At 36.4% G+C, this 24,658-nt stretch overlaps 3 protein-coding genes across 4 annotated transcripts; 2 read left to right on the plus strand and 1 right to left on the minus strand.

Annotated features, from left to right (window-relative positions):
* Positions 1 to 3,349: 3,349 nt before the first annotated feature.
* Positions 3,350 to 6,143, minus strand: LOC116187156 (DNA replication complex GINS protein PSF2). 2 transcript variants are annotated; one of them, XM_031515758.1, is made up of 8 exons: positions 5,861 to 6,143; positions 5,702 to 5,776; positions 5,387 to 5,501; positions 5,025 to 5,124; positions 4,905 to 4,935; positions 4,737 to 4,829; positions 3,888 to 3,977; positions 3,350 to 3,641 (listed from the first exon to the last, which is right to left on the minus strand). In XM_031515758.1, the coding sequence occupies exons 1-8, from the start codon at positions 5,906 to 5,908 to the stop codon at positions 3,621 to 3,623; spliced, it is 573 nt and encodes a 190-aa protein (XP_031371618.1). In that variant the 5' UTR covers positions 5,909 to 6,143; the 3' UTR covers positions 3,350 to 3,620. The 2 variants fall into 2 exon arrangements, with proteins under 2 accessions (XP_031371618.1, XP_031371617.1); XM_031515757.1 differs by having other exon boundaries at positions 3,888 to 4,040; positions 5,861 to 6,139.
* Positions 6,144 to 8,997: 2,854 nt separating this feature from the next.
* On the plus strand, positions 8,998 to 12,254 carry LOC116189562 (triosephosphate isomerase, cytosolic). Its single transcript, XM_031519275.1, has 9 exons — positions 8,998 to 9,155; positions 9,672 to 9,747; positions 10,059 to 10,182; positions 10,440 to 10,524; positions 10,636 to 10,768; positions 10,900 to 10,994; positions 11,148 to 11,226; positions 11,805 to 11,887; positions 11,973 to 12,254. The coding sequence occupies exons 1-9, from the start codon at positions 9,117 to 9,119 to the stop codon at positions 12,021 to 12,023; spliced, it is 765 nt and encodes a 254-aa protein (XP_031375135.1). The 5' UTR covers positions 8,998 to 9,116; the 3' UTR covers positions 12,024 to 12,254.
* A 7,089-nt stretch (positions 12,255 to 19,343) lies between these two features.
* On the plus strand, positions 19,344 to 22,262 carry LOC116187622 (receptor-like cytoplasmic kinase 176). The gene is made up of 6 exons (XM_031516461.1): positions 19,344 to 19,648; positions 20,136 to 20,455; positions 20,772 to 20,907; positions 21,028 to 21,170; positions 21,260 to 21,383; positions 21,595 to 22,262. Exons 1-6 carry the CDS (start codon positions 19,597 to 19,599, stop codon positions 22,053 to 22,055), a joined length of 1,236 nt encoding a protein of 411 aa, XP_031372321.1. The 5' UTR covers positions 19,344 to 19,596; the 3' UTR covers positions 22,056 to 22,262.
* The last annotated feature ends 2,396 nt before the right edge of the window (positions 22,263 to 24,658 follow it).

Raw genomic sequence — 24,658 nt, forward strand, 5'->3', positions numbered from 1 at the left:
CTCTGCCAATACAATACATAAATAACGATAATATTAATAATAATAATAGAATTATATTTATGTATAAAATCCTAAACGATCTTGTCTCATAAGGATTTGATGAGAAAAAAATTCAGTGAAATTACTACGACAAATTACGCGATGATGTAAAATCATCGGAAAATATCTCTGTCTCTCTCGTTGATGTGGGTGATGTCTATGCGCGATGATGATTCATGGGGTTGGTCGGCCCAATTAATGGACTTTCGAGAATCCAGTGGTCGTGCTTCTATGTGCGGATTGTGGGCCCCCCCACCTTATCTTCTTTGTAGCTCAACTTCCACGTGGGTGACGCGTCGCCCTCCAGCCTGTACAATAAGGCTCGCATCACGGGTCAAATCAAAACTCTTTTTATCCGGTTCCATTTATTTTTTACTAATCCATCCATTCATTTATTTATTATTTTATACAAAAAAACTCCTCTTATGTTTTTCTCTTTCCTCTCAATTCGTCAGATTTATACCAATAAATCCAATCCCAGAGTGTTCTGAAGAAATGGAGAAACTGAAAATCGAAGAATTAAAGCTTTATTTGATTTCAAAATTTTTTTTTAAGTATATTTCATTTAACTTCGCTTATCTTCAATTCAATAACATAATAATTTTTTTTTATTTTTTAATCATTTAATTCAATTTTTAATACTAAATTCTCTTAACTATTTTTTTACAATTTAATAATACAATTATTATTTTCTCTCAATTACTCATTTTTTTTATATTTTTTCTTATAATTCAATAATACGATCATTATAAATCAATTAAAATCAAAACTCAACTTAACCTAAACTCTAAAATCAAACACAACATTAATGGCTCAAAATTGAAGTAGTATTGTAGTGGGGTTGGGTGTTAGGCTATTGATTAATGGGTTGAACTTGAACGCCAATTGTTGTCATTTGGTGCATCAAAGACTCCCCGTTGCACTTTTATCCCATTTGCCTGCCAACCTCCAGATGACTTCCTATGCTTTAGCTTATACATCCCTTAATACTCATTTTCAGTTTTGACCGCCATCTTTCGGTCTCCCTTTTCTCTGGGTCAAGAGTAAACACGTTAAGTCGTAACATCATCACGGTCAGGCATGTTAAGTTCGATTTTTCATGCGACGGAAAACTATTTCTTATTTGAGGAGAATAGACATTATTATTATTATTGTTGTCGTCATAGGTATAACAACCTAGGAGGAGGTGGATGAAGAGGAACGAATCTGTGACTCCAATTCATCAATGTGTCTCATGTTCACATGCTAGCAGCTTAAAAAAATCGAGCATTTCCTCTGCTATAATCTCAGGAATCTAATCATTACGACAGAGGTTGAATAATTATATATATATAATAAGAATCTAATTATTGATTTTCAAAAACTATATTTTTTTAAGAGGTCAAAATATGAGGCTTTTTTCTTTTGTTTATTTATCATCATTATCATAAGGATGTCATAGAACTATTATGGTTAGTTGCCAGCAAACTATGCCCCGTTTGAATTGTTATATCGATTTTAGAATCATGATTTTGATTTTAACTCAACACTATACACAACAAAAATACACGTTTTCCAAGTTAAATTTATAATACTATCTCATTTGTCTTTTTCCACAATCAAAATCAAAATCAAAATCATGATTCTAAAATCACACTAACAATTCAAATGCAGCATTCGTATCAATCTCCTAAAGCGTGAAACATTTCAGTTGTATTCTGTCACCATTGATCTTTGATCACGCCAAAATATCTACAACTTTGAATTGTCCGCTAAATTTACGCATTCGACGCAACCACGATATATGGAAGTCTTGCATCGTAGCACCCAACATTATACCGACATTTTAAGCCTATGATCGATTGGGTCAGCGTTTATAGTTCTGGCCCACAGAAAAGTTCATGGAGATGGATCAAACCAGAAAGAAATCAGCATCAACATCGGAAAAATCTACCACCCCAAAAGCAAAAGATGATATCGGGCAGAGGATCCAGATCGACTAGCATTCACATTCCAACCCCAGAAAGCAGATATTGCTTTGATAAGAATCTCTTCACAGAAATCATATATAGCTAGACTCTTCCATTCCAGGTTTATTATTGCTCACAAATCATCAAATCAAATCGTAAGAGTAATATGTGAATGAATTTATTATAGGAGTGAAAGGAGGTGGGACGACAGAGATGCAGGGGAGTACCTAAGAGGTGACATGGCATGTCTTGGTTAGACAGCCTTGAGAGCATTGTATGTATCTGCAGACAGGTGGGATCATTGCCAGCCAGCCCGACCTCATCCCTCTAACCGGGGAATGAGCTGTTACAATAATAATAAGTTAAAACGACAAAACCCTCATAATAATATAATATTCAATACACTTGATTGATTGAGTTGAGCAACATCATATTCGTCGACAGGACAGGTAAAAGGCAAGTCGTCGTCGCTGAACATAGAAGAGCACCGAACAAACTTTTCCTTGTATCATCTTTACCTCATTCGACCCTTTTCAAATTCAGTGTACTGAGGAAAACTCGGTCGGTGCACCTTACTCGTGCATAAACTCGTTCTCGACGATGCAGACTCACTGCCAAATATCGTAACGTTCAATTGCTGAACTTGTCGAGATCATGTCTAACCACAAGGACATACGTTTTGATGATAGGACTTAATACAGTTCCTCAGTAATGAGAAAGAAATCAGAGCACTGCTGAAGGCATTTACATGCTTGCAAAACTGATCCGACATAATTCTTGTAATATGTATCGACATAACAGATAGATTTTTATTTTACTCTCAAGTTATAAATCTTTAACTCGAGAAATGTAGATGTCCAAAAAAAGCAAACTAGTTTTGCTTCAGATTCGAAATATACACGAAGAGATTGCTATTCTAATAAAGAAATCAGTGTGCAGAAAAAGACCGGCATATTAGATGGGATATACAATGTGCAAGAAACAGATTATGTCCTCGAAGAATGACACAGGGATATCGTGCAAGGCCACCAAATCCTTCAAAAAGGGAGAGCTCTGCTCTTTACAGAAGGGTTGACATTGAGGAAATAATGAGAAAAAGTTGCAAGACTTCTCATGGTGAGGCTGAGGCCACGCTTTGTTATTCTCACCCTACTTTTCTGCTCTCTTTAGCCCCTTTTTCAGTCCCTTTCTTATATACGGGTGAGGAAGGTCCCATATCCTATTCCTCCAAAGTGAAGATGCAATTTTTTGTTCGGAGCTTCGTGTATCTACCAGCTTCAAGGATGAGTCGATTAGACCTTGCAACATACGAGGTCAATCAAGTTCATCTAAGATAAATGCATGTGCAGACATGGAATATATATCTCAAAGAGCTCGAAAGAAACCAGCAACCAGCTTCTTTCAAAGTTCTAGACCTTGTATTGAGCTATAAACGAGTAAGATACTCAGGGAAATATGTACCTAGAAACGATTTCATTCAACAAATGCAAAACACAAGAATAATCCATAAAAGCCAGCACAAGACTCTGAAGTTCATAAAGTCGACACTCCATGCAGGAGTAAGAACCTCTCCAACTTGCTTTTGCTCTGGCTTCAAGAAAGCAGACAATGACCTCCAACCCATGAATATTCTCACCGTCCCCGCAGAATCCGCTGCAACAAATGGAAAAGATTTGGTAAATCAAGGGAGAATCATATTTATGTTTTGTACTTCACCCGATAGAACAGAATCTTTCTTCACAAATAACCACTGGCAGAGTAGAAAGAAAATTGGAGGGCTGCCTATCATGAAAATCAAATTCATGACCAACCAAACTGCTTTTTTCTATATGTTAACTTTTCTTACCAGCATAAACACTAGATAAAGATTGAGAGAGCATGAGCCTTCCAAGAACTTACCCGACCTCTTGCTGCTTTATCAGTTCCTTGGGGCCGGGTGCTGGGCACTGAATCTGTCTCAGGTACCATATTCCCAAGCTTCTGAAATGCCTGCAGGGCTCTTGCAACAAATGGACGGACTATATTCACTTCCATTGCAGATAACGATCTTATCTGCTCAATCATAAATTCAAGATATTATGTACCCAAACACGTCTTACATACTGAGCAATAGGCAGAAAATAACTTGACTAGACTTGCTTTTGGATTAGCACATTTACATGGTGGAAGAAGAAATTCACAACTTCTGAAATACCAGTTTCTAATTCAACTCAAGAACCCCTTGCTAGTGGGAGGTAGATGTGCGTAGCTCTTTCATTATAAAGAAAGAACCTTTGCGTATTAGAGAAGGCGGCCAATGACCTAATGCTTCCGTTATTACATGCCTGCAACATCTGCAGATTGCAGTGAATTTTTCGAGAAGGGAAAAGGCTATTCGCAACTCCAGCCACCATTTCTTTCTTCTAAGAAAGACAGTCCACCATTTCTCTCAAACTCTCATGCAAAATCATTTCCTGGGGCTATATCCCTGCAGGATTTCTATGTTCATGACTGTTTTCTAAAAAAGATTATATCTTCTACTGCGCAAGAATGCACATAAGAATAGCAGAGATATACTCTAGTTGATTTTAAATCTAGCCATTCATAGAGAAGAGTATTAACAATCGCCAGATAAAGATTATATCCAAGTCTCTGGTTCCAAGTTTGCAGCCAAGAGATGCAAAGTACTCTGTTTTTGCGAAATATGAGACAGCCATAACAGAATTTGTATTTTGATTTAGTAAGATCTCCAGCGAAGGAAAAGCCAACCTGTACAGCAGATGTACGACCATCAAATGTCTCTAAGCTGGTCTCCACTTTATGAAACCTTACGTCTCTAATGTCCTCCATTAAAGACCTCACCTATAAAAATCACCATAATATAAGTTCTTCCTATAAGTTCAAACGCATAAATCACGAGAAAGCTAGAAGTCCTACCATATAAATGTCAGGAATGTCATCCTGTGCACTATCAATTACAAAAATTTTAGTCAGTATTGCCATCAAAACCCCCAATCTATACAAGTGCTCACTTGAGAGATATTTCTAGGTACTCACTGGTCAAAAAGTAGTCTTGAAATTTCCACATAATGAAATGGTAGCACTTGAAACTCTTTCTCGGAGTCCCGCTCAGCTTCCAGAACTTGTGTCAGTTTTTCTGGACAAAAGCATATTGTCATTATAAATCACGGATTAGATACAATACTTCAGGGTCTAAGATAGCTATTTTACACCCAAATGAACGTTAACAAACATGTAAATTCCTCAGGGTCTAAGGAAAGCGGCTATTTAGCAATCATTCAGCCAAATCAGCATAGAAATTGTTCAGTTCTCCCCATTATATAGTTAGTAATTATAGCTCCCTTTGATGATCACTGGAAAATGTGTATGTTGAAGCTTAATAGGGTGAAGTACTATACCCACTGACATCCACTCTGGAGGTCGAATTCTACACTTCCCCCTCTTCTTCAAAGCTACAGCAAGCCAAAGGGGTACTTCAGTGGCAATTTGAGGTAGAAATGGACCAAAATCTCCCTGTTCAACAACACAATTGAATCAACCACTATTCAAGCAAGGAGATATCAGCAAGCACCACGCATTTCCCGTGAATCGCAGTGAGATTACTAGTTCTTCAGCAAATCAGCTACGAAATCTCCATGAACCAAGTGAAGAATAAAATCGTGCGTAACAGTGAGCTGCTGAAGAGGACAGAGCAGAGAGAGAGGGAAGATTACCCGGATCAAATTGAGCTGATCCATTCTCATATTCGGCACAATCTCGATCAACTCATCTTCTGCAATAAACTCGATCTGAGATGGGAAATTTCGCGTTAGTGAGCCAGTAAACTAATCAAGTCAAGAGGATCCAAAAAACGCAAAGCAAATAAGGAGGACCTCTTCGGCGGAGAAGACGTGGAATTGGGAGCAGCTCTGAGCCGCCATTTCAGCTGACACAATCTAGGGTTTCAACCAGTGAATTGGGAATGTGGACGAACTCCAGCAATTAAAGCGGTTGAGCTCAAGTGGCCATGGAATCGGTTTGAAGATCGAGCGGAAGGAGAGAGAAGATGAACGAGATGAGTCGTGAGCTGAGACCGAGACGTCGGACAGGATTGCGGTGGTGAGAGAGTGAGACTGAGAGACGGCTGATTGCGCGCGAAACCTCAAAATGGTCAGACTGTTCCATTTTTCGAGCGGCGGGAAAAAGTGCTTTGGATATTTGCGAAATTACTCGAGACTTTGCATCCATTTAAAATATACCCAGAAAACTATCATTTTTATCTTTCTTACCCCCCAAACTTCTCGCTTGTAAACTAATTTTCCCCTATACTAATTTCGTGCCCGAACTATTTTCCCTATAGTTATTTTAACCGCGACATGATAAGAAAATTCGGGGTGTCAAACATACGGAGCCCATTAGAAAGACTTCATAAAACAAGACGAAAATCACTAAGTCAACGAGTCTAATAGAGATATTTAAGATACTTAAGGTTGTTACAGATTTTGAATTCAAATAGAATTAGAATCATTTCAGTTGTAGCCATATCTCTTTTGTTATTCAGTTAACTTATAATCTATACACTCCCTTTTATATATAATGAGAACATACTCACACCCTTAAGTGTGAAGGTTTACAGCCAATCTATCTTTCTCTCATAGTGTATTTATGGTATCAGAGCGGATTATGCTTCCGCATGCCTACGCGCGTATGCGCGTGGACTCACACCACGCCAGGCCCAGTATGTCCGAGTGCAGCCAAGAGCGCGCCTCGTGTTAGTATCCCCCCTCGCCCGAGCACGGAAGATGAGCCCGGCTCGAAGTCAATTGTTGAGGGCGGGTATTTAAGGGCACGTGACAACGTGTAGGCAGAAATAGACCACACATTGCACGTGAGGGCGGGTGTTGAGGAGTAAAATGGGATAAATCCCACATCGAAAAAGAAAATGAAAATCCATGGGTTAATATATGGCTTGGGTACCACCACTTATCAGCTTGAGCTTTTAAGTGGATATGGGCCTGAGCTCGTATAAGCCCAATAGAAATTTAATAGAGTCCAATACTATCTTTTTAAATTTAGAGCAAATAAGCTAGCGCGATATAATGTAGAATGGTCAGCTTGGTCGAAAGCTGACAAGCCAAGTTAAATGATCGAAAGAAGCAGGAACTTGCAAAGCTGATTTGTTACTCGATGTAATGTAATGAGCTTGTGGAGCGTTTAGCTTCGTTTAAGTTCGATCCATTGCCAAATTAATATATAAGCAAAAAAAAAATATTTGAAGGAAAAAAAGAAAATGGTATGGATGAAAGTGGTGGGTAGACACGAGGGGCCCATAGATTGAGAGGGTGAGATAACGTGGGCTCAGTTCAGCCCGCTCACTCTAATCTAATCCGCTTATCCCCTCAGAAGAAAAGCCGTGGGTTCCACCGCAAACCCGTGAGCCCTCACCACACTTCACCTGACCAAAATCTCTCCTGCGAATCGACCAAATTGCCCCTCCCCTCCTCTGGTTGCAGGTGGGCGAGGAGGGCGCGGTCCGTTCTTCCATTTGACCCGAAGATATTCCATTTTCCATCTTGACAACTCATTATCATCATTCTATACTCTATACACTCTTAGGTGACGTTTGGGGGGATTGCCGGTAACGTGATTACTTGTAATCCACATTACCTCGAGATATATTCTCGCCAATTAAATTACCGATTATCCACATTTATACCCCTTTCGTTGTAATGATTGCCATTCAAGCGGAAATGTACGGGCAAGAATGTAGATTGTCATGACTTAACCAAACATGAGAATTCTGTAAATTCGTGGAATTTAAATCAATTTTCCTAGGAATTCACAATAATTCTCACGTACCAAACTCCTCGGTGGATAATATTATTATATAATATGACAATAAAGCATTCTTTTGAGAGAAGACTTTATAAAAAAAAAAAAAAGCAAGACATTTTCTTTCTTTGAGAAAGAGCGATTGTTCTTTAAAAAAATGAGTGGTGATTTTTAATTTTATTTTAAAGAACTTGAGAATGAATGATAGCCAATAGATAATATAACTTAAAATTTAGCTACTCTTTTTTTTAAAATAATTAATACTATGTTTGTTTATAAAATTAAATTTTACTTAACTTTACTTAACTTTTCCGTCAATTTAACAATACAATCATTATTTTTCAATCTTTTTCTGCAAATTATCTCTCATACTTTTTATTATTTACTATTACAATTAATTTTTATTACTAAATTTCCTCAACTATCCAATACTTTTTTTCTTAACTTTAATACTTTTTCTCAATTCAATAATACAATCATTACTTTTTTATTTCCTTCTTAAATTCTCCCACATACTTTTTCCAACTAATTTTATTTTCATCTTTTCAAAACAAACTAAATCAAACTTAACTTCATTACCAAACGCAATGTTCATATTATAATCAGGAATGCACGCGGAGTGGAAAGTGTGAGGTGGCAATCGTTCCGTTTCCCCCAATAAAATTTTGACACTTCAAAAATTTTACATATCCTGCATCAATTCTCGATAATTGCTCTCCAATTTGAAAATCCTGGAGCCACCCCAACTACATTTTGAAAGAAAAATATGCATGTACTATCCCTGCTCTATATAACAATTGTATGAGTAGATGTAGAGTTGCATTCAACTGTTATTGTATCGAATCCTTCAACAATAAATTGACATTTTTAAACGTCATATTCAATCTTATGATTTTCAACGTAAATTTTTTAGAAAATCTTGTTATTTTGGTAATTGAACAGCCATATCTCAGTCTCTCATTATAAAAAAAGAGAAGAAAATAAACGATTATACCAATATATAAAGGGTAGATAGAATCCGACCTCCAAAAAGAAAAAAAATGCCCCACAGCAAAACTGAAAAAAAGAAAGGGAATATATGAATAAATAATTTTAAAACATATTTCCGTCATATGACGAGAATATTCGCATCCTGCGTGTCCATAAACGTCATTTCCCTGTATAATCAACAAATCAATATTTAATTGGACGATACTATCCACGGCATTGTTCACACACTTCTTCGCCTTTTGTCTCTCCTCTCCCTCACTCACAGATAACGAAGCCATAACTAAACGCCTCCGGAGCAAGAGCCAGGAAGTCCAGTCACTGTGAGATATGGCGAGAAAGTTCTTCGTCGGCGGCAACTGGAAATGCGTAAGCCTCCGATCCATGATCTGTGATTCGATGGCGGTCGTAGTCTTAGCTCGTTGATTTGTTTATCTGTTTGATTGCCGGGATAAAGTGTTCATTGCCGTGTTCATCATCGTGGGTGGATCAGCTGATTTGGAGCGATTGTCAGTTGATCTGCTCTTGAATGAAGCTTGCTTACATCGCTCGATTTCTTAATCTTCTGGTCATTTCCTTTGCAACTCAGCTGAGCACATATGTCGATCTGTCTGTCTGCGTCTCGATGTTTTCGATTTTGATGATTAATCGATGCTGTTGGTTGCATTATTGGGACAGATTTATTGTGTAGTGATGGTAGTTGGATTTTCTGGCTGTCAAGCTAAATCCGGAGCAGAACTTTGTGAATCTGTCTCCTGTATTCTGTTGTTCTTTGGAAAGCCAAGCCTGCCTTGTGTCATGGTCACTGTTGTATGTCTATGCTCGTTCAATCATACTGCGAATGGTTTACGCTTGACGGTTGTGAATCGGTTGACATGTGTACAGAATGGAACCACTGAAGAGGTGAAGAAGATTGTGGCTATGCTTAACGAGGGCAAAGTGCCATCGCAGGATGTTGTAGGTAAGTCGAGTTGTCAAGTTTGTACATTCTTGCCTTGTCATTCTCTGCACTGCTTGCTTCCATGTAATGCACTCAGCATCAGGGATGTGTCTAGGGGCTTTATATGTCCTGTAGACTCGTCTTCTTGTTAAACTCCTCTTAAGTGGTGACAAAATTTGATGATTTTGATTTTGCAATAAGTTGAACTGATTCCGTATGAAACCTGCCTTTTGTCCTTTGTTTTCTTCGGTAAGTTCTTAATTGTTTTTTCTGTTTTCAGCTTCACAAAATGGTCTAAATTCTAATACATTTAAATCTTGTGATTTTTTAAGAGGTTGTGGTGAGCCCTCCTTTCGTGTTCCTTCCTTTGGTGAAGAGTCTGTTGAGGCCTGATTTCCATGTTGCTGCACAAAACTGCTGGGTTAAAAAGGGAGGTGCTTACACTGGTGAAGTTAGGTACGTTATTCATCTGGCTCACATCATCGTTTAGTAGTTTGTTGTAAGAACCTGTCAGCACCATAGGAGTGAGAAAATTTCCTATGCTTGCCAAGCTGCAAATTGTATCAGCTGCATCACTTAATGCACATACTTCGGCAGATTGTATTCCCTATACATCTTAATGACTTTTGTGTGCACTTGCTCTTCTTGTAGCAAAATAATTGAGAAAATGTATTTTGCATGACAACCGACTATCTGATATGTTATGCATGCAGTGCGGAGATGCTTGTCAATTTGGACATTCCCTGGGTCATTATTGGACATTCTGAAAGAAGACTTATTCTTGGTGAATCAAATGAGGTTAGATTTATTTTCTCTGGCTGAACATCCATTGTTATCTAAGAGAGATGCTACAGGTTTCAGTATCTGTGTTTTAATCGACTGATAATGTGTTTCTATTGATTGTCACAGTTTGTGGGCGACAAGGTTGCATATGCCCTTTCTAAAGGTTTGAAGGTCATAGCTTGTGTTGGTGAGACACTTGAACAGCGAGAAGCAGGATCTACAGTTGAAGTGGTTGCTGCCCAAACGAAAGCAATTGCTGGTAATTACCTAAAGAGAAAACCAAATTGTCACTTTCTTCAGTTTAGTATCTTTATGGATACGCTTGTTAATGTTGTAGCCCACATCAGATAACTTGACACTTCATTGTAATTTTGTTGACTTGTCTTGCAGAGCGGATTACAAGTTGGGACAATGTTGTTGTAGCCTACGAGCCTGTGTGGGCAATTGGAACTGGAAAGGTCGCAACTCCAGCTCAAGCTCAGGAGGTCTGTCAATCCCTTTAACCTGTTATTTCACCCCGTCTTGTATAGTCATTTTGTACTGCTTGAAGCAAACTTTTCTCTGTTGAAACTTTTATTTACTGGATGAGATGAGATGGTCTTCTTGCGTGGAACTCATAAGATTTGACCATACTGCAGGTCCACTTTGAGCTAAGGAAATGGCTCCATGCAAACACCAGTCCTGAAGTTGCTGCCTCAACTCGCATTATATATGGAGGTATCTTCATAAATCTGTCAAACAAGTTCATAAAAAACTGATTTAAGTATCCATCTTTTTTACTGTTCCTCAACTCGCATTATATATGGAGGTATCTTCATAAATCTGTCAAACAAGTTTATAAAAAAATGATTTAACTATCCATCTTTTTGACCATTTCAATATGAGCTCTACCCCAGCTGGTTTCATAGCCTTTGATGTATAATCTCTTGTGAGACAGTTTTATGAAGGACAATAGAAATACTTCTCAGCTATACGTAATATGCTTAGGCAATCATAGCCATTGATGTATAATCTCTTGTGAGACAGTTTTATTAAGGACAATAGAAATACTTCTCAGCTATACGTAATATGCTTAGGGAATCATAGGGCTCTACAAACACTGTGGTTCTTTTAGGTTCTGACTGCAAGAAAAGAACGAGTGTTTTATTTTGCATGCATCACCAGAATGAGTGAACATTCATATTTTGATTATCATCCTGAATGATCAAGAGTGTATTTATCATTCTCACTGTAGAATTCACCTTCGCCTTCTGTCCAAAAAATTGGCTGATTCTTATTTTTACTTGCCATCATAGGTTCTGTCAATGGTGCCAACTGCAAGGAACTGGGAGCTCAGCCTGATGTTGATGGGTTTTTGGTTGGTGGTGCTTCTCTCAAGGTAAACCACTCCCTCCTCCCTCGTCCTCTTGATCTGTCTACTCATTCCGGACCTTTGCTTATTCTGCTTATTCTCTTATTTTCAGCCGGAGTTTATTGACATCATCAAGGCCGCCGAGGTGAAGAAAAATGCCTAAGCTTCTTGTGTCTGTAGTTTGTGATGCAGTAAGAATTTTCCTGGAGAGGCCGTGAATCCTTTATTACATAGAAATATTTTTCGAGTTTAATAATTTTGGTAATCATATCAGTCCCCCGGAACTGATCCCTGTATCAATAAAAACCTAACTCAAGTTTCTGTACTTACTGTAAGTCTCGAATTTTGCTTGGCTCAACTGCCTAATTTGAAATCAGTGTGTTACAAGCAGCAACCGTATGCAGTATAAGTCAGTGACAGCTTGCATTTTTCCTTTTCACGTGTGTGTTGAAATCTTGATTGAAGTTGAAGCATGTTCGCTTTGGGAAAAATGGGAAACCCGAAAACTCGATGCCCGGTATCTTGGAAGAAAATTCTGTCCTAATGAATTGGTAATGTTCCGATTTCCAAGTTACAATCTAAGCAGTGCCTTCTCAGGTACACTAAGATATGATACATGAAACTGTGACTAAGATCGACGGAAAATATCCGTTCTTTTTTACCAGTTTTAGCTATCAGCTTCATGACCACAATCAGTTGTTAGGGAATTCCATCGTAGCAGACCATCTACATACAATCTTCACTTTTCTGTTGTGACTTGTGAGCCCGAATTAGACCTGATCACTGGTCCAAATTTGTCTCATGGTAAGGTCCATTTATCCACATGTGCCCGTACACAGTGTAAGGTGGACATATTACTGCTTCGAGAGCTACTGTGGATCCTCTTTGTATGGTCTCTCACAGTCCACTTAAAGGGGTAAAATTCTACTCCATTATACACTTGAAATGTGTGTATGCTACATACATATATCTACTTGGAAAATTTTCGAGGAATTTACTTATATAAATAAACCATGCAAAAAGCAAGCTCATGTATGAGGTTACAATTTACTTGGAAAAATATAAGTAATTTACTTACATGTACCATAGTTATATTGTCAACTCTAAGTTGGAAAATTCTATGATAATGGCCCAGCCTAATAGGTAATGGCCCAACTTTAATGGATTGTATGGTTGTGGGTTACAAGATAATTTTGTATTATCCTCTATAATTCATTTCTCCATGACTCACTATCACCCGTAATTTAAACAAGCCACAAAAGTTCAAACTCAATACAGGCCCAGCCTGATAGGAACGGCTCGTGGCTAGTCTATCCTGAAGCAGTGCTGAAAGGCCTTCAGTCATACCAAGAAGTGAAGTATCTAATCACAGTGTAGTCCACAGAAGGGGTTCGGAGTTGAATACGGTTCCTTGGTCGATAGTCGCGATGTCTGATGCTGCTTCTAATCGATGAAGCTCTACTATCACGGCTGTATTATATAAACATATATACATTGAAGGATCTACATATATATCCCAGACCCCGGGCGCGGTTGACGAATATATAATTTGAGGGGCAGAAATAACAACGGGAAGTTGAATAGACATCGATTCGTCTGTCCAGCCTGGTGAAGCAAATATTTTATTTATATATATGGTCAAATTGTTAATGTGCTAATATATATATTTATATATATATATATATATATATGTTATACACATTACAAAAAGCATATAAAAAGACTTTCCTGTCTATCTGCATCGCACGGAAAAAGTTGGGGTAGGGAGAAGACAGACAGAGAAGTCTTCTCTCAATCTTTCATTGAACCCAACACATACATTGGATCACATGAATCAACTTACATGCCTCCATCAACTTGCGCATTTTTTATTGTTTATTAATCCTAACAATTAATTAGCTAGTCAGTATACTTAAATCAATTTTCTATATTATGTGTTTATTTGTTGGGAGAATACCATGAGGTTTTTTTGAACGACCCAAGATACGTGAACGCATTGTATGTATATGTACTTATTAAAATTGTTCAAGGTGTCTAGCAAAGGGCTTCCATATGAAGAACAAAAATTGGAGACATGGCATATATTAGAGAGGGATCCATAAATCAAACCTTCATCTCGAAAGATCTATTGACTAGTATACGTCATGGTTTATCACTGTCTTCCCAACCGGGTATATTAGGTTCTCGTATAGTTGACGGATTCATGCATGCAGAATGCGTATATATACTGCTACTCTATCGCTACATCGCAAACTATCACCTTTCGGAATGTCGAGACTCGAAACTAGTCAAGTTTTGACTGGTTAATTAATTAGCAGAGCCAGTAACATAAATTTCCCCAATAAATACGTATCCGACATATATTTATTGGGCTTTCTCGTTTTCATTTTACCGAATGTATATATAATAGATAATAGCAAAACGAAAAAACAAGTTTAACGAAGTTGTGCCATGTGTCATCTTATGATTGACAAGGTGGTGCCCTATGTCAAGTCCTCGGCTCTTTATTTACCTAAATTTCATTATTTTTCTCTATCCTCTTTAATGCATTAGTAATTAATGCACAAGTAAACAAATTGATTTATAGGGATAATATATTTATATCAATTCAGTTTGCTAAAATTATTTCCATTTTCTAATTCTCGATTTAACAAGTATAATTATGTTTACTAGAATATATAGGAACTTTTAAAGCTCCTATACAAATATTAAATATAATATAAATAAAAAATAATACAAGTGAATTAATCTAAAAATTCATCCAATTTAGTAATAAATATATATTTTGAATATCGATTATTTAAAAGTATTTTCTTTTCAAATTTTCAATTCTACAGATGATTTATTATATTCTTGGAACTATAATAGGGTTTTTATGTTTAAAAAGGATATGACAATATTTTTTTCAAAATTTTGCACACGAGTAATTACTTAGATAATTGAAATTATAAGGGGTTTGAAATATTCAAAAAACTATTACAAGTTCTATATTAATATTAAATATACTTAAAAATTAAAAATGATGCTAAAAGAATTTATTTATTTAAAAGTTCATAATATGAATGGAATAAATTTAGTCTCTCTTTTTATTGAATTTACTTAACGTTAAATTATTGAAGTTCTATGAGTAATTTATTATTGTATAAAGGATATAAATGCAAATATTTTCTGCAATTTCGATATTGAAAATTAAGAATTTTTTAGAAACTAAAAGGTATTAATTAATTACTTTAATTTTAATTAAAATAATTTTATTCACTTGGTTTTACTAATCTTATTTATAAAATATTTAAATTAATGCTTTTTAAGTGAATAATATAGTTTTTTATGTAAATAAAGTATTTAATAGAGCAAATCTAATACGATGAATTTAACATTCTTTGTTCATCATAATTTTGACGATTATCAAAGAATTAATTTTATAATTATAAACTAATCAGTATTTTTAAAGATAGTGTATAATAAATTATATAAATTTCTGTCACGAATAACACGTTCGCGCAGCACGCGGGTGAAATAGCTAGTAATATATATAGTCGAGAAGGTTAACTGTTGGATACGACATTAAACATTTAGGGGGCAGTAGGCATCACATCGACAATTTGATCCGCAAGCCTACTGTGTCTCTGTGTGTGTTATATTCCCTAATTTGAATTTTGATGCAAAATTAATTTGGGAAACCCCAATAAGAGAAAATTAATATTGGATAAGTGCAATGGAACATGCATGCAGTCACCCCACACGTCATACTGCCATCAATTCGTCATCAATATAACTATGTATATATATACATATACATATACATAAATTTTTGCAGTAGTCAACTGTTTGCCGAACAAAAAGAAATAATAGTGAACTTTGTACACCGAAAAAAGAAAGTACACCAAAAAATAAATATTGAACGTTGATTTCTTTGTTCTTTTTCTGGTGAGACCGTGACGAATAAATGTTGTATATTAATATCATTTGCAATCCGTACGTACAATTTTGTAATTTAATTTATTTATTTGGACTAGTTTCGTATATATAGATTCTATGAAAATAAATAATAAACGAAGAGATGACGCTGTGTATGGACACAACATATTGAAGCTATTCGGAAAGTCAAACGGCCATGAGATGGAGAAAGTCATAACTGTCACGAGACCACCTTCGTGTTGCTTCTTTGTTCCCACGTAGACACAATATTAGCAGGAAAGCGATCGTTAGCTGTATCAAAAGTAAGAGAGAATTTAATTGTCTTTTTCTTCATTGGTTCTTCTCCGCGTGTCGTTGTGGCAGCAAAATCATCGATTAAATTAATTAATCTCTTTGTTAGGCAAGAAATTTGAAAAAGGTTGCAAAATTGATCCGACTAATTTCTAGCATCCCAAAGATTATATATATCGCATCGATTAATTTATCTCGGCATTCACCCTTCAAATAGTAGTAGTTCAACGTTACGAGAAACTTATTGTAGAGTTTCCATCCTTAACCGTGTATCCTGTTCATGTCGTATTATCTTATTAGGATTATCTGATTTTGCTTGGCGAAGAAGTGATCATGAGTTAAATTCCTAGTTAGAGTTAGGTGACGTGCATTAGTTTATATAAATTTGGGTGGACTAATCATTAGTAATTTAATGAGAACATAATTAATGATATTTTAATAGATTATTGTAATAATACTATCCTATATACAGTCGAAACCCTAATTAGGGTCAAGTACGACCACCCAACCATATCGAGCATAAAAGCTTGAGATATTATTTCATTTCATGTGACAAAATGGAGCCCTAGATATGAGAGAGGAAGTAAACGATCAACTCATTTATTATCTCCCATTGACTTCTACGTCCAAATCCGTCTGATTGAATATCTAGGAGGAATAAAAGAAATATGTAAAACTTAATTTTCTCATGCCTAGCGATATATCTTGAAGTACATCATTTGAGACTCGAATTTGACGAAAGCATATATATTCATATTTAACTGACAGTACAAAACGGGTGATAGCTGTTGTATCAAATAATTGATGTATTAGAAAGATATATATAATATCCACCAAAAAGAGAAAAAAGCTATATATAAGGCCAAGTCAGACTCTATAATGCTTGAATCACAAGGAACTACGAGTTCAATGGATTCGATCATATTGGTTTGGTGTGTGTTATCTAGAATCATTCTGTTGACCTTATTGGACGATTAGGAAAATTGTTAACGTTGTACTCGGTTTGGGATGTGTTGATTAATCGTTATTATTCTAATTAAATTGTTTTATAAAATTCTATCAATTTGGTTCGATTCCAAAGCCGTATGTTCTGACTCTGGGGATTTGCTAGGCCTTGGAAAGTCTTTGGAGAGTTTGGTATTTAATGACCGGGCGATGTTTCTATATGAACAAATAACTTATAAATTGCGATTACTACAGAGTGCATAAAAAAATAATAATAATATCTCGCTAACTAAAGAGAAAATAAAAGAAATTAATATAGAAGATAAAGTAAAATTTGAAACATTCTAAATTGTTTTTCCTTTCTTAAAGTGTCGATGATTTTTATCATTGTCTATATAGATATTTACATAATGCTCGAGAGAATGAGAAATACAAGACTAGAAAACATCGGATCTAGAAGGGATCCTTGAAGAACCTTGTCAAAAAAATTTTATTATTCGATACAAAAGTCTTAGTAGTGTAATTTAAATTTGAAATCTCTTAATTCTGACTTAATGACTTATATCTCTGCACTAAGTTTTTTTCCCCCTATAATTAAACCTCGCGACCCTAAACTATAGGCGAGAGCTAAAAGAGTTTATTACATATTAAACCAATATTAATAAAGGCTGGTCAAAATACAGCATGTGTTATATATTATTGTGTATTTACTGATCCGTACACTTGTCCATTCCGGCAATTTACTCCTCTTTTTTTTTTTTTTTTTCAAATCTTTGACTAAAGATGTTAACTGTCCCGAAACTGTCATTCTCATTCGGGACTCGGAAGATGTCCATGATAATATTTTTTATTCTCGTTGCAATTAGATTGAAGCATAACTAATAAATTATTTAAAAGTGAGGATCGAGAAAAAAAAATAGAGATTATTAAAATAATTTAGCCTTTTTACTAGTCATAGTTAGGTTGATAGTCACCAGTTAATCTGTAATTTCTCGACAAGAAGAAATAAATTATTGCTAAATGATCGACGTGTCAAAGTTAAGCAAACAATCGAATCGAATTCGTATTTACATCTGTGAAGTACTTGCCATATATTAGTTCACGTATTGGACCGTTATAACAAACACTCTCCTTGTTTAAGCAAAACTACAATAAACTTCCACTTATATTAATAAGGAAAAAAAGTTTTGAGCCGAAAAAGAAAAAGAAAAAGAAAAAAACAAGAAACTTCCAATATTCCAAGAAAAATTGGGTTATACACTTTATACATTGTCTGTTTCTGACATGAGACATTGAAAAAACCAATTGCTGCTATTAACATCAACATAAGATAATGTTTTCTTTTTCGTATGCATTTATTGCAATTTTCCCAACCTCTTCCTGTTTCCTCTCCACTTGGGTGGAAAGAAACTACTTGTTTATTGATAAATTCCTACTTAATTTTAAGTTTACTCTTTTTTTTTTTTCATTTCAACACCACAATCAATATTTTTTTTAAAAAAATATTTTTCTTAACTATTCATCACTTATTTTTCTTAATTTAAATATTTTTCTTTAATTCAACAATACAATCATTATTTTATTTTATTTTATCTAAATTCTTTCACGTACTTTTTCAAATCACTTATTATTTTTATTCCCTCAAATTAAATTAAATTTGATATTAAATGCAATATTTAAGTATGAAAACGAAATAAATGAAGGCCAAGTCAACTCCTCTCATCACCTTTGTCTTTTTCTAAAAACTTAATGATACGAGGATGATACCTCTTTACCAAAACCAAACAAAAGCGCGACACACCAAACTCCCCCTCGAGTCAAATCGATAATTCACACCCCCTCTTGCAAGATAAGCACCATCAAAAGAATCGATGTGATTAGCAAGATCGAGCTTCTAACATATATTTTCACGCGACAGATAATCTAATGTTATGCTCTTTTTGTGTTATATGTACTCTTCGAACGCCGTTGCAAATGATTCAAAAGCAGCCAAATGACCGATCAACCTTGAAAAGTGTTCCGTTCCGGCATCTCTCAGCAATGAAGTCATAATCTTGAACAGTCTCGATAAATAATCAGTCACGTAAGAGTTGAATTCAAGCAGCTCCATTTTGGGGTAGACTACTTCAATGGTTTCATGCCGCTGTGTATGCAGGACTAGTCTTATCATAAGTAGAATTAATCGGATACTAAGAGACGATAATATCTCGGGTGAGAGTGAACATGGAGGGGATTCAATGCAATTGGACAGTTGACAGGTGCTGGGTCACAGCCAGCCCCCAATTTTTTTTAAGCAGCAAAAAAAGGCCTAACTTTCACACTCTAGAGAGAGAAAGGCAGACAAAGTTAGGCAGAGACAGAGAGGAGAGGAGAGGAGAGGAGAGGAGAGGAGAGGGAGACAACTTCCTTTAGTTTAACGGGCTTCACTTGTCTTTAATCGAAAGTTTCCTATTTTTAACACCCCTTCCCCAATCGGGTCCTCAGCCATCCCCAACCATAGCAGTAGCAGTCCTTCCTGGCTCTGTTCCCCTTCGATTTTCTCGATTTTTCTGTTGGAGGGCTGAGCTGAACAGTCTTGCTTGATGGGTTCTTGCTGGAGCTCTCGAATCAAAGCTGAGAGCCCTCTTCACCGAGGTAATCCGATCATTCCTGCTTTTGCTTCTTTGATGCATGAATTCCCATAAACCATTTCTCCATCTGTTCTTCTTTGCTTCTGACTGGTAAAACTTCATCTCTTGATTAACTGATCACGCGTCTGTGCTGACAGAAGTTGTTTTGACATGAAAATTTCAATTATTTTCTGTGTGTGGAGATTTGTCTATTTGTTTTTCCATTTGCTTGGTTTCGTTGAAGGGTATCCATGCCAAGATGAATTCTTCCCAGTTGAATTTCACTTTCATTTGCTATTTATAGATATAGATATGAATGGGATGTCAGTGAGTGCGGCAGAGTCCATTTTCTTTCTAATCAATCATCACTAAGCATATGCAGAGATGATCAGTGAGCCAGATTTTTTTTTTTTTGGGATAAATGATTAGTGAACCAGCTTGGTTGAACTAGCTTAGAAGAACCAAGGATTCTGCTTGGTAACTAGCTTAATACATCTAATTCCAAGTTGCAGGGGCGAGCTCGAGCAGTTCCAGGAAAGACGGGAACAACTCAGGAGACTTCAGCAGCAGGGTGTCCTCGATGCCCCAGACTCCTCGAACTGAGGGTGAGATTTTGCAGTCCTCCAATATAAAAAGCTTCACCTTTAACGAGCTCAAGACCGCGACCAGAAACTTCCGACCCGATAGTGTGCTGGGTGAGGGCGGCTTTGGGTGCGTGTTCAAAGGGTGGATCGACGAACAGACTTATACTCCCGCGAAACCAGGAACCGGGTTAGTCATTGCAGTCAAGAGGCTTAACACGGAAGGATTTCAAGGTCACAAGGAGTGGTTGGTGAGTGTATTAATTTCATTGTTTGCCCCCACTTAGACTATCTTAAAAACACGAAATTGGGATGATTCGTGCACTCTATAGCTTTTGAGGTGTAAGTTTTTTTATTTGAGATGAATGAATAGTGTCTATATTTAGTCTCCATAAACCTTTTCATGTTACTGCACGTATTCTGTCTTACTTTGGCCTGCGTTTCTCCAAATGCTGTCTGCACAGAGTCCTCATACTTGGTCGTGCACAAGGCATAGATATGATGGCTTGTCCTGAAACGTTTTTATGGAATGGTAAATTTAATCTCTCGGCGCTCTTGAACTCTTAGGCGGAGATAAATTACCTGGGGCAGCTCTACCACCCCAATCTCGTGAAGTTGATTGGTTATTGCCTAGAGGATGAGCACCGGCTTCTGGTATATGAGTTCATGCCTCGAGGAAGCCTAGAGAACCATCTCTTTAGGAGTGAGTATTCGACTATTTTTAGCAGCAATATTTCTTGTTGGATGGCTCCTGCTATCGTTGATGGACTCAAGTTTTTCCAGTAAAAATTTTGTGACTTAAGAAATTCTGGGGTTTGAATAGGGAGCTCCTATTATCAGCCAGTTCCATGGAAGATCCGTTTAAAGGTCGCCCTTGGCTCTGCGAAGGGCCTCGCATTCCTCCACAGTGACAAAGCGAAAGTGATATATCGGGACTTTAAGACTTCTAATATCCTACTGGATTCGGTATGCTCATGGCATTTACTTTGACTTGGTTATGTATCTGCTGATATCTGGAGTACTATTTGAACATCATCTTCCTTCAAATTTTGCAGAATTATGATGCGAAGCTCTCCGACTTTGGGTTGGCCAAGGATGGGCCTGCAGCAGGTAAAAGCCACGTCTCAACAAGAGTCATGGGCACTTACGGATATGCCGCTCCGGAGTATATGGCCACAGGTATCGGTCACTATACAGGATTTTTTCTTCAGAATTCGAGTAATTATACTCTGAAGTTGTGGACCTTGGGGAACATATTTGACGAGATTTCTGTAAAAAAAAAAAATGAACATGATGTGAATGTACTTCAGAACTTTGGGAACATCATACGGACAATCTAAGTTCACTTACTGTGGCTCTAATGTCCAATCTGATGTTTTCTTTGTATCAGGTCATTTGACAGAAAAGAGTGACGTGTATAGCTTCGGGGTCGTACTTCTCGAGATGCTCTGTGGCAGAAGGGTATTGGACAAGAACCGGCCTTCCGGAGAGCATAACCTAATCGAGTGGGCCAAGCCTTTCCTCTCAAGCAAGCGCAAGATCTTCCATGTGATGGACACCCGGATCCAGGGCCAGTACTCCCTCAACGGTGCCCTGAAGGCTGCCAGTATTGCCATCAAGTGCCTCTCGCCTGAGCCGAAATCCCGTCCCCACATGAACGATGTCGTGAGAGCACTGGAACAACTCAAGGAGTCCGAAGAGTTGGTTGTAGCAATCGAGTCCCAACAGAAAATGGGCCGAGACCTTAGTGCAGACCCCAAGTACCGTAGGAGAAGTGCGAACGATATTTATAATGGGAAATCTTCGGCTTCCTATCCTAGGCCGTCCTATGCCCCTGCAGTTCGCACTTGATTAATTAGGTGAATCTCAACCGGTGTTTTTGTAAGACACAACCAGATGTTCTGCATCGATGGGCATCCATCCATCAGATCGGTTGATTATTTGTACATATGACAATATTATTTATGAGCTTCTGAGTCAATATAATGTAACTTCATAGATTGTGAAAATTGAAAAATATGCAGAGCCTAATGAAAATACGATATCGGCCTTCTCTTCTCTCTCATTTTATTACATATTTTCCTGCCCTAATGTCCCGATTTATCGGTACATTTCCTGTTCATGTATCGACTGCTGTTGCTATTTATAAATTTATAAGGAAAAGGAAAAAAAAAAAACTTTTGCCAGTTAAAAAATGGAGGAGGACAAGTCAAACTGATGCTTGCATGAGATAAGTTATGTTAATAGATTGACAATATCTCGTGATATTTACATGAGATAAGCAGTAGTTCATAGATTAATTATATCTCGTGGTCTTTTCGAAAGAAGACGAGAAAATAATTTATTCATGGGAACAATTTGTCTAAGCATTATTTATCCATTTCAAGGGAAAAAAGAAACATTGCATGTCCGAATTAACAAAAACTTAAAAGGGGTAAAACCGTCTTTTCAAACTGAATATGAGGTTTAGCCTCCACCAGGCGCCAAATCCGATCTCCCATTGCCAGAGGCACGCAGTTGGAGACGCCGCGCGCACTCGCCTCCGTGCAAAGATGTTGGCGCCTCTGCACGGAGACCAATAAGCGGCCGCGGGGCAGCCATTGGCCCCCACGCGGTAGCCGCATTCTGCTTAAATTTTTTTTTTTTAATATAGCCTTTGGCAGCCACAATTAGAAATGTGGTCGATGCTTCCGACGGCCGAAAATTACCATTGGTCTCCAACCAGCTGCCAAATTCAATACATATGTATATTTGCTGTAATTTTTTCACAAATTTTTTCTATAAATACCCTCATATACTCCACTTCAATTTCACCCCAAATTACTCTCTATCATCATCATCTTCTTCTTCTTCTTCTACGAGCCGAAAAATTAAAATAAATGGTAGATCCAAATCAATTTCCACAAAATCCGAATGTTCTCGGGTTTTACATGCAAAATCCGAATGTATAATGTGAATTTCGATTTGTCCCTGAGAAGCTTCTCCCGTCCAAGGCAACACCGTCCCTGGAGGAGAGAGAAAGTATGGGGGGTGATTTTGCCGGTTCCAATTGGTAAAACCCCAACCCCCCATCCCCTTATTTTCTTTTATTTCCTCTATTATATTAATAATAAATATAAATATATAAAAATAAATTTATAAAAAAATTATGAAATTACTAGGAAGAAATTGCTCGGGTTGTTAATAATAGAAAATTTTAAAATTATTTACAAAAGGAGATTAACTACTAAATATGTTAATGTTTTAATAATATTTTCAAGTTATCATAAATTATAAATGGGTTATTACTATTTATGATAACTCAAGTCAAATTTGTGGGAACTCATCCAAAACGCATGTTATCACAAAATATATTGAGGTTATCACAACTTGTGACAACCAAGAATCAATTTCCGATAACTTGACAAATTATTACTAATTGTTTTAAGGTTATCACAAAATATATTGAGGTTATTTCAGTTAGTAATAACTAATTATCATAAGTAGTGATAACTAAATTCAATTACTGATAATTTGTTAAAAATAACAATCATCACAAAAAATATTAAGGTTATCACAAGCAGTGATAACTAATGAGTAACTTGAGATAACATGATAAGTTATCACTAAATATGCTAAGATTATCCCTATTCGATGATAACTAGTTATCACAAAATGTATATATATTATCATAAATCGAGATAACTAAGTTCAATTAGTGATAACTTGATGAAAAATGGCAGTATTAAGGTTATCACAAGGGGTGATAATTAATGAATAAATTATGAAAATTTAACGAGTTATCACTAAATATACTAGAGACAATCGGTGATTACCAGTTATCACACAATGTATAGAGTTTATTACTTGTCATGATAGGTAAGTTCAGCTAGTGATAAATTGATAAAAATGACAATTATCACTTAAGGTATTAAGGTTATCTCATGTCATGATAGGTAAGTTCAACTAGTGATAAATTGCTAAAAATGGTAATTATCACATAAGGTATTAAGGTGATCGCAATGGGTGATAGTTGAAGAGTAATTTGTATTAACTTAACGAATTATCATTAAATACACAGAAGTTATCACAATCGGTGGCAACTAGTTATCGCAAAATGTATAGAGATTATCATTTGTCGCGATAACTAAGTTCAATTAGTGATAGTTTGCTAAAAATGGTAGTTATCACAGAAAGTATTAAGGTTTTGCAATGGGTGATAATTGAGGAGTAATTTGTAATAATTTGTAATAATTTAACAAGTTATCACTATATACACTGAAGTTATCATAATCGACGATAACTACTTATCACAAAATGTATAAAGATTATCAATTGTCATAATAACTAAGTTCAATTAGTGATAATGTGATAAGTTATCACTATATATACTGAGGTTATCATAGCTAATAATAACAATCACAAAATGTATGATAATTAATCAAATTATCAATAGCTTCTCAAGTGATGACTAG

This window comes from Punica granatum, chromosome 8 (genome assembly GCF_007655135.1).
Source record: "Punica granatum isolate Tunisia-2019 chromosome 8, ASM765513v2, whole genome shotgun sequence".
Taxonomy (NCBI): Eukaryota; Viridiplantae; Streptophyta; class Magnoliopsida; order Myrtales; family Lythraceae; genus Punica; species Punica granatum.

Excerpts from the sequence above, each read along its gene's own strand:
- LOC116189562 (XM_031519275.1), top strand. The coding sequence starts at position 9,117 with ATGGCGAGAAAGTTCTTCGTCGGCGGCAACTGGAAATGC. Across the intron at positions 9,156-9,671 it reads TCGGCGGCAACTGGAAATGC|AATGGAACCACTGAAGAGGT; the intron begins GTAAGCCTCCGA and ends ACATGTGTACAG. Across the intron at positions 10,769-10,899 it reads CCAAACGAAAGCAATTGCTG|AGCGGATTACAAGTTGGGAC; the intron begins GTAATTACCTAA and ends CTTGTCTTGCAG.
- LOC116187622 (XM_031516461.1), top strand. The coding sequence starts at position 19,597 with ATGGGTTCTTGCTGGAGCTCTCGAATCAAAGCTGAGAGCCCTCTTCAC. Across the intron at positions 21,171-21,259 it reads CTAATATCCTACTGGATTCG|AATTATGATGCGAAGCTCTC; the intron begins GTATGCTCATGG and ends CAAATTTTGCAG. Across the intron at positions 21,384-21,594 it reads TCCGGAGTATATGGCCACAG|GTCATTTGACAGAAAAGAGT; the intron begins GTATCGGTCACT and ends TCTTTGTATCAG.
- LOC116187156 (XM_031515757.1), bottom strand. The coding sequence starts at position 5,908 with ATGGCGGCTCAGAGCTGCTCCCAATTCCACGTCTTCTCCGCCGAAGAG. Across the intron at positions 5,777-5,860 it reads ACGTCTTCTCCGCCGAAGAG|ATCGAGTTTATTGCAGAAGA; the intron begins GTCCTCCTTATT and ends TTCCCATCTCAG. Across the intron at positions 4,936-5,024 it reads TCAAGACTACTTTTTGACCA|TGCACAGGATGACATTCCTG; the intron begins GTGAGTACCTAG and ends TGTAATTGATAG.